The 12,310-nt window shown below is 53.2% G+C and overlaps 2 protein-coding genes across 2 annotated transcripts; one reads left to right on the forward strand and one right to left on the reverse strand.

The window, feature by feature from the left end:
* The first annotated feature begins 308 nt into the window (after window positions 1–308).
* On the forward strand, window positions 309–7,518 carry LOC118596746 (trophinin associated protein). Its single transcript, XM_036207626.1, has 12 exons — window positions 309–312; window positions 1,296–1,453; window positions 1,539–1,676; window positions 1,837–1,910; window positions 2,292–2,344; window positions 2,775–2,914; window positions 4,915–5,001; window positions 5,260–5,319; window positions 5,857–5,991; window positions 6,143–6,749; window positions 7,155–7,348; window positions 7,471–7,518. The coding sequence occupies exons 1-12, from the start codon at window positions 309–311 to the stop codon at window positions 7,516–7,518; spliced, it is 1,698 nt and encodes a 565-aa protein (XP_036063519.1).
* A 768-nt stretch (window positions 7,519–8,286) lies between these two features.
* C1ql4 (complement C1q like 4) lies at window positions 8,287–11,911 on the reverse strand. The gene is made up of 2 exons (XM_036208845.1): window positions 11,310–11,911; window positions 8,287–9,086 (listed from the first exon to the last, which is right to left on the reverse strand). The coding sequence occupies exons 1-2, from the start codon at window positions 11,844–11,846 to the stop codon at window positions 8,907–8,909; spliced, it is 717 nt and encodes a 238-aa protein (XP_036064738.1). The 5' UTR covers window positions 11,847–11,911; the 3' UTR covers window positions 8,287–8,906.
* Between the last annotated feature and the right edge of the window lie 399 nt (window positions 11,912–12,310).

Genomic DNA, 12,310 nt, shown 5'->3' on the forward strand with positions numbered 1-12,310 from the left:
AAAACAAGAAACAAAAAGAAACACCGAACGCTCTTCCAGAGGAACTGGGTTCTGTGGACACCAGGCATCCATGCGGTGCACAAACATATACGTAAACCATTCATTCACATAAAATAAAATTAAATAAGTATAAGAAATATTGTTCTCAAAAGAGGAAAAGTAAAAAGAGCCAGGGATATAGCTCAAAGGCAGAGCCATCCTTTAGCACTCTGGAGGCCCTAGGTCCTATTCCCAGCACAGCAAACAAAAAAGAAAACTCAAGGGAATAAATTGGTAAACCAAGAGCTCAGTAATATCACTGAACAGGGATGGGTGTGGTGGCACGCATCTTTAATCCCAGCTTTCTGGAGGTGGAGGCAGGTGGATCCATGGGAGTTTTGAGGCCAGCCTGGTCTACATAGTGAGTTTCAGGCCAGACAGAGCTACACAGTGAGACAGTGTGGAAGCCTTTTCAGCAACCCAGTCATGGTCATTTGCTCAGTGTTGTGCTGATTCTTTATAATCTGTCCATACTTCAGCTTGAATGCCTTCCTTTTTAATAGCAAGTATGTTTTTAGGACATTTATTCTCATTTTATGTGAGTCAGTGTGAATGCAGCATCCATGAAGATCAGAAGAGGGCATTGGATACCCTAGAGCTGAAGTTATAGCCAGCTGTGAGCTGCCACGTGGGTGCCAGAAACAGAACCCATGTCTCCCAGAAGAGCAGTCAGTACTCTTAACTGCTGAGCCACCTCTCCAGCCCCTAAAAACAGGATTATTTTGAATTATGTATATGTGTGTGGGTATGTGTGTGTGAGAGCAGGTGCCTGCGGAGGCTGGAGGCATTGGATTGTCCTGGAACTGGAGTTACAGGCCATCTGACATAGGTGCTGGGAACCTATGCAAGAACAGTATGTGTGTGCTCCTAATCACTAAGCCATCTATCTCTCCAGCCCCCAGTGAGATCTTCTGTAGGACAAAAACTTGGTTTTATCTTTTGCTCCAACGGTTAGAGTAATAGCTTACATGAAATTCTTCAGACATTTGATGAGCTAGGCTCAATCGAATGATCTCCCCCATCTCTCTCTCCCCCATCTCTCAAGGTCTTACGTAGCCCAGGCTGGCTTTGAGCTCTGTATGTTGGGGCGGCTGGCCTTGAACTCCTGGTTCTCCTGCCTTGGTATCCTAAATCCTGGGATTAAGGTGTGCACCATGAGGCCTGGCTTGGATGTGTTTTGCTCAGGGTTGCTAGGGTCCCCTGCCCCTCAGCCTCCCCTGCTCCTGCTCCTTCTAACCCTGTCTCTTCCCTTTCAGAGGCTACAGGGGCTATAGATTTTGTCGCTGACCCTGCAGCCCTGGCCACCATCCTGTCAGGTGAGGGGGTGAAGAGCTGTCCCCTGGGGCGCCAGTCCAGTCTGGCTCAGAGAGTGCTAGTTCGAGGGAGCAAGGGAGGCCCGACCCGGAGGGGCCAGGTAATGAGCAGGACGTGAGGCCAGGCTGGGAGGACAGAGGCGGGGAGTTCTGAGCTCGTGCTGAGAGCCTCTCTTGGCGTCCCAGATTGCTCGGTCTTCAGCATACCTGGCTCCCAGGACCCCCATCCATCAACCAGATCCTGCTAGGGCTTCCTGCTTCTCGAGACTGGAGGGATCAGGACCCCGAGGCCGCACTTTGTACCCACAGAGCTTAGAGGCTCTGGTGAGTACCCTTGAGGGGCTGACACTTAGTCTTTCTAGAAACTCCTTCCTGGGACAGTACCTCAAGATGGAAATGGGTTCTGTTGGGAGAGGTGGGTTGGGGTTCATGTCTAGTTCGATGCCTACTTCTCACTATGCTTTCATGTCTTGCTCTGGATCAGAATCCACCTTCAGGACCTTCCTCAACTCGCCCCAGTTTACAGGAACTAAGAAGAGAGACATGTGGTAACAGCAGGTAAGGAGAGGGTGTAGATTCCCTTTCAGCCCTGGAGGGGATGTGCAAAACATGTCAGGTCAGGCCCTGGAACAGGGGTCAGGCTTTCATAGCCAGGCCTTAATATGAAGGAACAGAAGGGTAGGCATGTGAAATGCTGTTTCTTTTGGCTACAGCATAAACTGACAATCAGTGGGTTTTGAGTTGAACTCCTCACCCTTACCACTGCTAGTCATACACGCTTGTCTTACGTGTCCGAGTTCTGTAACAGCCGAGCCAAGATAACATTTGTACCACTAGAGGCTGTTGTGAGAATGCACTGAGGTGGTGTGTGTGAAGCACTTGGCAGGTGGCCAGCCTTGCTGGACTCTCAGGGATGGCTGTCGTACTTACTGTCAGCAGGACTTCCACAAGCCAGCCCTCCAGCTCGCTCCCGAAGACCCCCGTTCAGCCTGGTGAGTGTGTCTGGATCTAGAACAAAAAGGCAAGGGTAAATTAACTGGCTGCACCAGCAACGAGACAAGAAAAAGGTCAGCAGGCCGTAGGGAGCGAAAGCAGGGGGAGGCAGTGGAGACTAGGTCCGAAGAAGTGGGAGTTAGTGGTAGAGTGCTTGCCTAGCTGTAGTCCCCGAAACACACACTCATACACACAGAACAGGAGCTGAGACCGCCTACATAGGTCAGAGGCTGGCCTGGCTGTACTGTGTCTCTGTTTCTGCCCTCTCCCTGCCAAACTGAATTTCCACTGTGTTCTGTCCCAGTCCCTTAGGAGCCATGGTCACTTCCAGCCTACTAAGAGCATTTGGATTGATTGGTGTTTGCCAAGATATTACTGGGCTCTTAGAGGGTGCCGAATGGGTAGACTTGGATGTTCTAAACACTACAGCAGATGTCCTGTCTCCTCCTTCTTTACCCCTCACAGGAGAAGCTGAGGCTGTCTCTCGTTCGGGTGAGGGAAGAAGAGCTCTTCTGGGTCTGGCTCAACGGGTGCCATTAAGAGAGACTGGAGAAAGGACGCACACCAGGGTGAGATGGGACCCTCCCGGGGTGGGTGGGTGTTCAGGAGATGCACTGGATCAGGGTAGAGTGGGCAGCCCTGGGACTCAGGATGTTATTAGGTCCTAGTTTGCTGGGGTTGGGACCAAGCCCTCTTCAGAGTGGATCCAACTCCCTTTATTAGGTGTCTTGGGCCTGGGGAGAGAGGTGACAGCCTGGCATGCATGTGTCACCATGAAATCCATGCCAAGGCCTAGACACATCCAATTCTTATATTTTTGGTTGTGAGCCTAGCCTTTAATGGCTGAGCCATCTCTCCAGCCCGACACATCCAATTTTTACTAATCAAAAATATTAATTCCTGCCAGGCGGTGGTGGTACACACCTCTAATCCCAGCACCTGGGAGGCAGAGGCAGGTAGATCTCTGAGTTTGAGGTCAGCCTGGTCTATAGAGTGAGTTCCAGAAAAGCCAGGGCTACACAGAGAAACCTGTCTCGAAAAACCCACAAAAACAATTTCCTTCGACTATTTACTTACTACCTGGCTTTTGAATGCAGACATGGTTCTAGGTTCAGAATATGCATATTCCTGAAGAGGGAGAAAAAAAAAAAAAAACACAAATATAAAATATATAGGATGTCAGGAGGTGGTACCGTCTCTCTAAAATTAAATACTTAAGTCACTGAAAGGATTTGTGTGTGTGTGGGGGGGGGGGTTGGTGTCATAAATTGGTAGTTTAGAGCCATGCATGGTGGTACATGACTGTAACCCAGCTCTCTGGAGGCAGAGGAGGCCAGGAGTATTGGAAGTGAGAGGCCAGCCTGGGCTATGCAGCAAGACCCTATCTTTAAAACTAAAAGATGGCGCCAGGTGGTGGTGGCAGTGGTGGCGGCGGTGGCGCAGGCCTTTAGTCCCAGCACTCAGGAGGCAGAGACAGGTGGATCTCTGAGTTCGAGGCCAGCCTGGGCTACAGACTGAGTTCCAGGAAAGGTGCAAAGCTATACAGAGAAACCCTGTCTCAAAACCAAACAAAAACAAAAGTAAAAGGTTGGGTTTTAATAATAGATTAATATTTAGGACCGGTAGCTTAGCTCACCTTGGCCAGCTTATAACTGCCTATGAGTCCCATCTCAGGGGATCTGATGCCTTCTGGCTTTCATGGGCACCCAAACATACCTACACATACATTTTTAAAAAAAATTTGTTTTTTAATGTTTTTAAAAGGGATGCTAATCACTCTGTCTTTACAAAATGTAGTTTGGCTAGGACACTGTCACTGAGAAGATGAGGTTTAAGTGAAGACCGGGAGTTGAGGACGTGAACCATACAGATAAAAAGGGGGGACTATAGAGTTATTTAACCGAGAGGGCTGCAGATGCGAAGGCCCTGAGGAGAGGATGCATCCCGTGCTTGTAAGCCGGCAAAATAGGCCAGTGAGGTCGAGGCCTAGGAACGAGGAAGAGGTGATGAGTTACAGTGACAGCAGGTGAGAGCAGCTAAGGACACATCAGTGTGGCTCCTTGGGCGGAGTGAAAAGCCCAGGGGAGAAAGCGTAAATGGGGAGAAATACTTGGTTTCTCTTAAAAGCACCATGCAAGTACTGCACATGGTGGTGCGCACCTGTAATCCCAGCCTTGGGAGGTAGAGGCAGGAGGATCACAAGTTCCAAGCCGGCTTCTTGGCTATATGAGAATATATATATATATATATATATATATATATATATATATATATATATACTGCTGCTGTGGGGAGAACGAGACATAGGAAGGTGAATTCAGAAAGGCCACTCCTCCTGCCTCTTCCTGCCTCTCTCTCCTCCATGGGGCGATGGCGACACCCATGCAACCCCTTCTCCTGGCCATGTAGTGTCACCCTTTGTCACCAACCCCTCACCTTTAGACAGGCTCAGGGTGTTCTCGCCCCAGGCCTCTCAGCTGTGGTTTGTATCGACAACTCTTGGGCTGGGCAGGAGCAGAAGAGTCTGGCTAGAGAGCCCCCCCACTCACCCCTACGTGTCTCTCCTCAGACCTCATATTCATCCTTGAAAAAGATCAACGTTTGGTCGAAAACCCACTTCACACCACTCCGATCATTACCCAGAGTTCAGCAGCAGGTAAGAGAACAGAGGAGGCAACCGGTGTGGGGGGGGGGGGGCAGGCACTATGTGGGGATGGGGGGGTTATTAAGACTGGGGGGGGCAGGCACTGTGTGGGGATGGGGGGTTATTAAGACTGGGGGGCAGGCACTGTGTGGGGTGGGAGTTATTAAGACTGGGGGGGGGGGCAGGCACTGTGTGGGATGGGTTGGTAGTTAGGTGAGAGAGACTATGTCCCACCCCCGGGTGACCTGTCCTGTCTGCTGTCTGATGCAGGCCCAGTGGCCGAGTGGCCTCTCCCCTCGTCTCTCCCCTGAAGAGCCTGCCCTGCCCTGGGTAAGTGTCCAAAGCCTTCCTGTACTGAGGTCTGCGATGCTGTTCCGCAGGCCTGGAGGGCTGGCAGCCTGTGATTGGAGGTAGGTGTACACCTAAAGAATCTGCCTTCCTCTTCTCTCTCCATCTGCCCTTTCTTTTTTTTTTTTTTTTTTTTTTTTTGAGCTGAGGATCGAACCCAGGGCCTTGTGCTTGCTAGGCAAGCACTCTACCACTGAGCTAAATCTCCAACCCCCATCTGCCCTTTCTAGCCTATGTTTAGAATGTCTGTCTGTCTCTGTCTCTTGTCTTCTGCTAGTCCGAAACTTTGAAGAAATTTCTTGTATGTATGTATGAACTTCTTGCCAACCTGGGCCTCAAACTTTTGATTCTCCTGCCTCAGCTCCTTGAGAGCTAGTGTCACCTCTGTTATAGGCCTGGACTACCATACCTGATTTTTAGAGCCACCAGAGAGCTTTGACCCACTCCTCAAGAGGGTGCAGGCAGTCTCCCCACCTTAACTCTGGCTTTCTCACCCGCCCCCTCCCCTCTGTGTGGCAGGAGCAGCTTGCTGTAAGGTTGTTTGACCAGGAGAGTCACAGCATGTTACAGAAGGGATCCGGGAAACCACCCGTGACAGGCACTTCTGGCCCTCACCCCGATAAAACCCCCAACCTCCAGGAGTTAAAGATGCAGGTGGGCCTGTGGTGACGGCACCTCTGGTGGCTTCTGCACCATGAGAAAAGACTGGCAGGGGGGAGCCGGGAGGACAGGTGGGGGAGACGACGGTGTGGGGAGACCCCGTGGACACGGCGGTGACACCCAGGGATGCTCTCTCCCACTGCAGCGCATCAGTGTTCTACAGCAGCTCCTGCGACAGGAGATAGAGGAGCTGGCAGTGGGCAAAGGTGCCCCTCTTAATGGAGGCTCTGCTCTAGAGATGACCGAACTTCAGCCCCAGCTGGCTGAAATTTCTAGAACTCTGACTGCTCCAGAACACAATTCTGGAACTTCCCTTCTCAGACTGTCGAAACACTCTGGTGTGACAGGGTCATACCTTGCAGAAGAATGTGAGGAGCCACAGGCTTGCCCTGGGGAGGAGACTGAGGTGGTTCAGCCCAGCTCTACCGCAGAACCAGAGCCCCCAGTGCCATGCTGGATAGCTGTGCCAGACCCCCCAGAGCCCCCAGAGCCTTGCCTTCCAGCACTGCCTGAACCCCATCTGCCTCGTTCCCAAGGACAGGCTGGACCCCTTGGGGCCTGCCCTAGGATACAGCAGAGACCATGGGCAGCCTGCTCTCTGGAAGCTAGAAATCCAGAGTCTAGCTCACAGTCCTGTTGCAGTCAGGGGCCTCCAGCAACCACCAGCTTGACCTTCTCTTCACAAAGCTCACTCTGTGCCAGCCCCCCTATCCACTCACTGCAGTCTTTGAGGTCCCCAGCAGGCCAGTCAGGTAAGGAGTTGTTGGCTGGGAAAGGATATGAAGCAAAGCTTCCATGTCTTTGGGAGTGGGCCCTGCCTTTGCACTGGGCAATGCTATGCTTTTTTTTTTCTTTCTTTTTTGGTTTTTCGAGACAGGGTTTCTCTGTTGTTTTGGTGCCTGTCCTGGATCTCGCCCTGTAGACCAGGCTGGCCTTGAACTCACAGAGATCCGCCTGCCTCTGCCTCCCGAGTGCTGGATTAAAGGCGTGCACCACCACCACCGCTGGGTGAATGCTATGTTTTCTTTCCTCTGGCTCTCACTGAAGAGCTCTCCTGCCCTATGCTTCTAACTGGCTGTGCTTCTGGGGGAGGGGAAGAGGCAGCACCTGGAGAGACTGTCACTCCAGAGGGTCTCTAAATTCTCCATGGCCTTTAGGCCCCAGCAGTCTGGCCCCTCGAACTCTGGCTCTGAGGCAGCGCCTCAAAGCCTGCCTCACCGCCATCCACTGCTTCCATGAGGCTCGCCTGGATGATGAGTGTGCCTTCTACACTAGCCGAATCCCGCCTCCTGGGCCCACCCGGGTCTGCACCAACCCTGTGGCCACGCTGCTTGAATGGCAGGATGCCCTGGTGAGCCTTCAGTATACAGCCAGACCATACTGCACAGCAAACCCACGGGACAGCGGTGGGGGGCTAGCCTTGCTTCCTTTACCAAGAAGTAAGGGAATGTAACAAAGTCTCTCTCTCTCTAGCGTTTCGTTCCAGTGGGTTCTGTGGTCCCACAGGACTCTCCATCATGACTCCAGCCTCCACGGAGCTCCTGTTCTTTGCCCATCCCTCCCCTTTTGGCCGTATTTATTGTTGCTCTGCCCATTGGACTGGGAGCCAACGCCCTTTACCCTTTAATAAAGTTTCTGGAAAAAAAAAAGTGTTCCATTAGGGCAGCTGCTGCTGTCGCTCCCCGGTGGCCCACATGGTGGCAGTGTGCTCCAGTGAGGGGACAAAGTGCACCTCTACAGAAGCTGTCCTGTCTCCCCACTCCCGCCCAGCCACCTTCTCAGCAAACTCCCGAGTGCGTGCGTTCTCGGAAATTGTGGAGCCTGTTCTGAGATCAGTCTCACTCCAGGGGCCGCCAGCTATTTCCCCATCTAGAGTACCTCTGTCAGGACTCTTTAGTTAGCCGCTACGTGGAAGCTGGGGCAGGAGGATCACTTGAACCTAAGCGTTGGAGGCCACCCTGGGCCAAAAACTATGACCCATCTCAAAAAAGAAAACCCACAAAGAGACCAATAACAAAGGCGAGAAAACTGCTAGAATTCTCTTCCTGTGCAGGCCCACTAAACCCAACTTTAGAATCTTCTATCACCCTTCCCCATCAAAGCTGAAATCTGCATCCCTCCCCTTCTGGAGAGGCATGCGTGGCCAGGCTTAACTGTATAGATCAATCAATCTCCTAGTTGAGACTGACAAGCTGGGGTGGGAGTCCTTTAAGAGCATCAGGCAAAAAGGGTCAGCCACTGTCCCCTCCCACTCCGTGCCAAGGTAGGCAGCCACACACAATCCCCAGCCTCGCTTTATTGGAAGAAGTAACGGTATCTGTAGCTCCAGGACCTAGCCTGGAGAGGGGTGGAACGGGGGTGCTGTACAAAATGGGTTTTCAATGCTAGGAAGGAAGTCGTTGGGTCCTCCGGTTCACGGGAAGGCTGTCCTGGCTAGAGCCTGAAAAGTGGAGATGCCGGAGGGGAAGGGCAAGAGTGGCTACTGAGATCCGGTATCTAACCTGTGTCAGAGTTTCCTCTCACCTAGACAGGCTCCTGCGTCACACCTCTCCCTCCCAAGCTGCCGGCGCGTCCCTTTTCCCTGTGAGTCTTGGATCTCCATTAGTGAAACTTCCCCAGCTTCAGGCAGAAGGGAAGGCCGTGACCTCCTCCGTCGTCTCTCAGCGGGCAGGGTTTCATTGGAGCACAAGTGAGGTGGTCCGTCCCTAAGCGGCTCTCCTCTTCCCACCTCTCCCAGCCACTTAAAACCCTTGAGCCCCAAGAATCTGCCCATTTAGGTAGCCTGGGGAGCAGGAGAGTCCGCAGGCTCTCAGAGGATGGGGCCTTGGGTAGAGCTAGCTGGAGGTGAATGTGGATTGGAGCAAGGGGGCCAAGGGGCGGGCTAACGAGTGTGCGGGAAGGTGCTGGGCTCAGTCTGGGTAGATGATGAAGCCTGAGAAGGTGCTGTACTTGTTGGTGTTGCCGCCGTGGACTTTCCCACCGTCCAGCTTGATGAAGACCTCGTCACCCACATCGAGGTGTAGAATAACGCTGTTGCTGGCGTAGTCGTAGTTCTGATCCGCATCCTGAGCAATGGCGCTGGCCCGGACCTGGTGAGAAGATGGGGGAAAAAAACCAGACCCACATCCTTATGCCCTGTGCAGAGCTCAGTTAACTGGGGGGTTGAGTCCAGCGGGTGCTGGACCAAGCCGGGGACCAAACAAGCGTTTCTCAACCTATGGGCGTCAAATGACTCTTTCACAGGAGTTGTGTATTAGATATTTACATTACAATTCACAACAGTAGCAAAATTAGTTATGAAGTAGCAACAAAATTATTTTATGCTTGGGGTCACCTCAACATGAGGAACTGTATTAAAGGGCGGCAGCGTTTGGAAGGCTGAGGATCACTAAGCTCGGAGACTGCAGGGCTTCTCAGACATGACTTGGGCACACATGTACCTTCTCTGGGCCTCTGTTAGAGCAATGTGGGTAATAATAATGGAACCTACCCCATGACGTGGTTAGGATTAAATGAGTGAGTGCTCCTGGAGTGAGTTCAGAACCATATTCTGTATACAGAAAATGTTAGGTAGAATTGCTATTCTCATGCTAAAAAATAAAAATAGCTTTTAGGATTCTTCTAGGAGGCCATGCTCAATTGGAATTCCTAAACTAGCTTTTCTGTGGGACTGGGGAATACGTGTATCTACCCCTGTGTCACACCTGTGTCACACGGGTAGGAAAGTGAACTGTTTCTCTCTGGCTTCCTGGGCCCCAATTTCCCTGGGGAGTGTTCAGCCGGTCCCCCACCGTGTGGAGGGATGCCTCTGGTCGGGCTCTCTGGTCTGCAGCAGTCACACCGCCGGCCCCTTCCCTCAGTTTCCATCCCACCGGGACCGGTTATTAAATCATTAATTATTCATCATTATTCTAATCATTATTTACCATTCCCAGGGCCGCAGTGTCGGCTCCGTGGAATACAGAGTGGAAGCTGTACCACCCCACCCCCTCCAAAACCAACACACCCCAGCCTCCTCCCGGATTCCTGGCACAGACCAAATCTACCTACTCAGAGCCACAAGAAGAAAGACACCAAGCTTTCCTTAAAGTTTGGCATTCCCCAGTCACAGGTGCACAGGATCATGTGGCCATTCACTATCAACCCCAGGAAGATGCTCAGAGCCTAATGGCTCCCTTTCCTCAGGCTATGGAAGGAGGGACTTGCTAGGGACAGACCCCAAAGATGAAGCGGAAGGTTGGCTAGGGGTGATGTCCTCTTGGAATCCAGGAGCTTTCCAGCTATAGAGCAGGGCTCAAGGCTTAGGGAGCCCCGAGGAGTAGACCTGATGCACCAGGGCCCCACCCCCTCCGTGGAACATTCAGAGGTCACTGCTTGGTCTAAACCTTCCTCTTCCTGCACAGTATAGGCAGCTCCCTCCACCCCAGCCTATGGCATCTTGCTAGTTCAAATGTCGCAGTCTTTTGGGGAGCTAGTCCCTTGAACCTAGGTGGCAATGATTTTGACTAGCCCCTGAAGCAGACCATAGAGGCATCTGAGCAATTTCCAGGGAGGTTGTAGAGCCTGTAGACCAGGCCTCCTCTCTTCCTGTCCACTGCCTCCTAGCTTTTCCAAACCAAAATTCAACTGATTCAGCCTTCTACCTGTGTGGCCCCTGAGCCGGGTTTCCACATCTGCCTACAGTCAGTGTTAGCTGAGGGCAAGACTTGGTCTAGGTTTGGCCCCAGGCTCAGGGGATGAACAAATGGGACCGCTACCCAGCAAATGGACAAAATAGCGCTTTCTTCCCTTTTTTCGCCTTTTCTTTGTAAATCCAAGCTGAATGACTCCACCTGGGGGAAGATGGCCACTACCCAAAACAAGATTCCATTCCAATTCCTTGAAACCAGATTCCCTAATAGCTTGTTCCATGCCAGGGCTGGGAAACCCACTGACTGAGAAGACGGGCCCAGTAAAGACAGCGGGCAGCTCAAGACCGGCAGAGAGAAGGGACTGACGGGTAAGTAAAGCACCAAAGACATGATGTGGCAGGCTAAGGTTGGAGGCTGGGGAGTTGATGCAGAGACATGCTCTGAGTCCTGAGTTCCAGCTCTGACATCACTCTAATGCTCCATGAGACTTTGGACAGCTGACTTTCTTTTCCAAGCCCCCCATTCCTCCTCTTGGATTAAATTTAAGTGACCAATTTTTGGTGGCCTAGCATTCTTGGATACTTGATAGTGTTTCAGGGGAGGAGCTGGGTTGCGACTGGGTGCAGGGAATTTTAGGAAGACACTAGGAAGATCTGGGGCTGAGTAGAGGGGTAATCTCACCTGTCCATTCTTCATCAAATCGGCCCACATGCTGGTGCCGTCGCCACCGCGCATGAGCACATGGTAAGCGAAGAAGTAGACGCCTGGCATGGGACATGTGAACTTGCCGCTGGCTGCCTCGTAAGCGTTGCCCACGTTGGTCACCACGTCGTCAAAGCGCAACACTTCATAACCCTCGTGAGGCCGCCGAAGACCCGCGTAGAAAGCAATTCGGGGTATATAGCCTGCAGGGGGCGCTGCCCCTCCAGGGCCTGGGCCAGGAGGACCTGGGGGACCTGGCCTGCCTGGCTCTCCAGGGGGCCCTCTGGGACCTGGAGGTCCTGGGGGTCCCCGCAGGCCTGCCTTCCCTCGGCGACCCACCTCTCCTTTGGCACCTGGAGGGAAGGGAGGCACCGAGGCGGGAGCGCCGTCGGGGCCTTGGCCTCGGGGCGCGTGGGGGTCGCACACCATGCGACATCGACCCAGCATCTCATAGTGTGTTGGTCCGCGAGAGCTGTGCACCAGTAGCGGGATGGCTACCAGCAGCAGCAGCACCATGGCCACCCCGACGGCCGCGCCCGCCACCCGCTTGCGGCGGCTCAGCCGTGACGCGGCCAGGGCCAGCAAATCCTCCTCACTTTTGGGCGCAATGGCGGCGGAGGCCCGGGGCTCTCCGCGGGCTCGGGCCCCGGTGCCGATCTCCCGACGGCTGTGCCCGACCACCTTGCCCCGGCGGATGCCTCCTGTCACAGTGGAGCAGTTCCCCAAACCGCCGGTCAGAGTGGAGGTGTCTCCCCCGTGGGTTGGGCCAAGGACAGCCCTTGAGGGTTCAGAACCGGGTGTCTGATAGTACCCTCGGGTGCAGTTCTAACGATCCAGGGCGCCTGAGAGCCACAGCTTCTTGGACGGCTGGTTTCCCACAGGGCTAGGATGCTTGCTCTCCAGACAGTTGCTTTCTCGCGGGTGGCGGTGTCTGGGTCCCGGGCGCCCCTCGCTGATTTCTCCCGGCTAGACCGGGCGAC

This window comes from Onychomys torridus, chromosome 16 (assembly GCF_903995425.1).
Source record: "Onychomys torridus chromosome 16, mOncTor1.1, whole genome shotgun sequence".
Taxonomy (NCBI): Eukaryota; Metazoa; Chordata; class Mammalia; order Rodentia; family Cricetidae; genus Onychomys; species Onychomys torridus.

Coding starts and splice junctions, on each gene's coding strand:
- LOC118596746 (XM_036207626.1), top strand. Junction 5,320..5,856: donor AAGAGCCTGCCCTGCCCTGG/GTAAGTGTCCAA, acceptor TCTGTGTGGCAG/GAGCAGCTTGCTGTAAGGTT. Junction 5,992..6,142: donor TCCAGGAGTTAAAGATGCAG/GTGGGCCTGTGG, acceptor CTCCCACTGCAG/CGCATCAGTGTTCTACAGCA.
- C1ql4 (XM_036208845.1), bottom strand. CDS start 11,846: ATGGTGCTGCTGCTGCTGGTAGCCATCCCGCTACTGGTGCACAGCTCT. Junction 9,087..11,309: donor ATTTGATGAAGAATGGACAG/GTGAGATTACCC, acceptor TCTTCTCACCAG/GTCCGGGCCAGCGCCATTGC.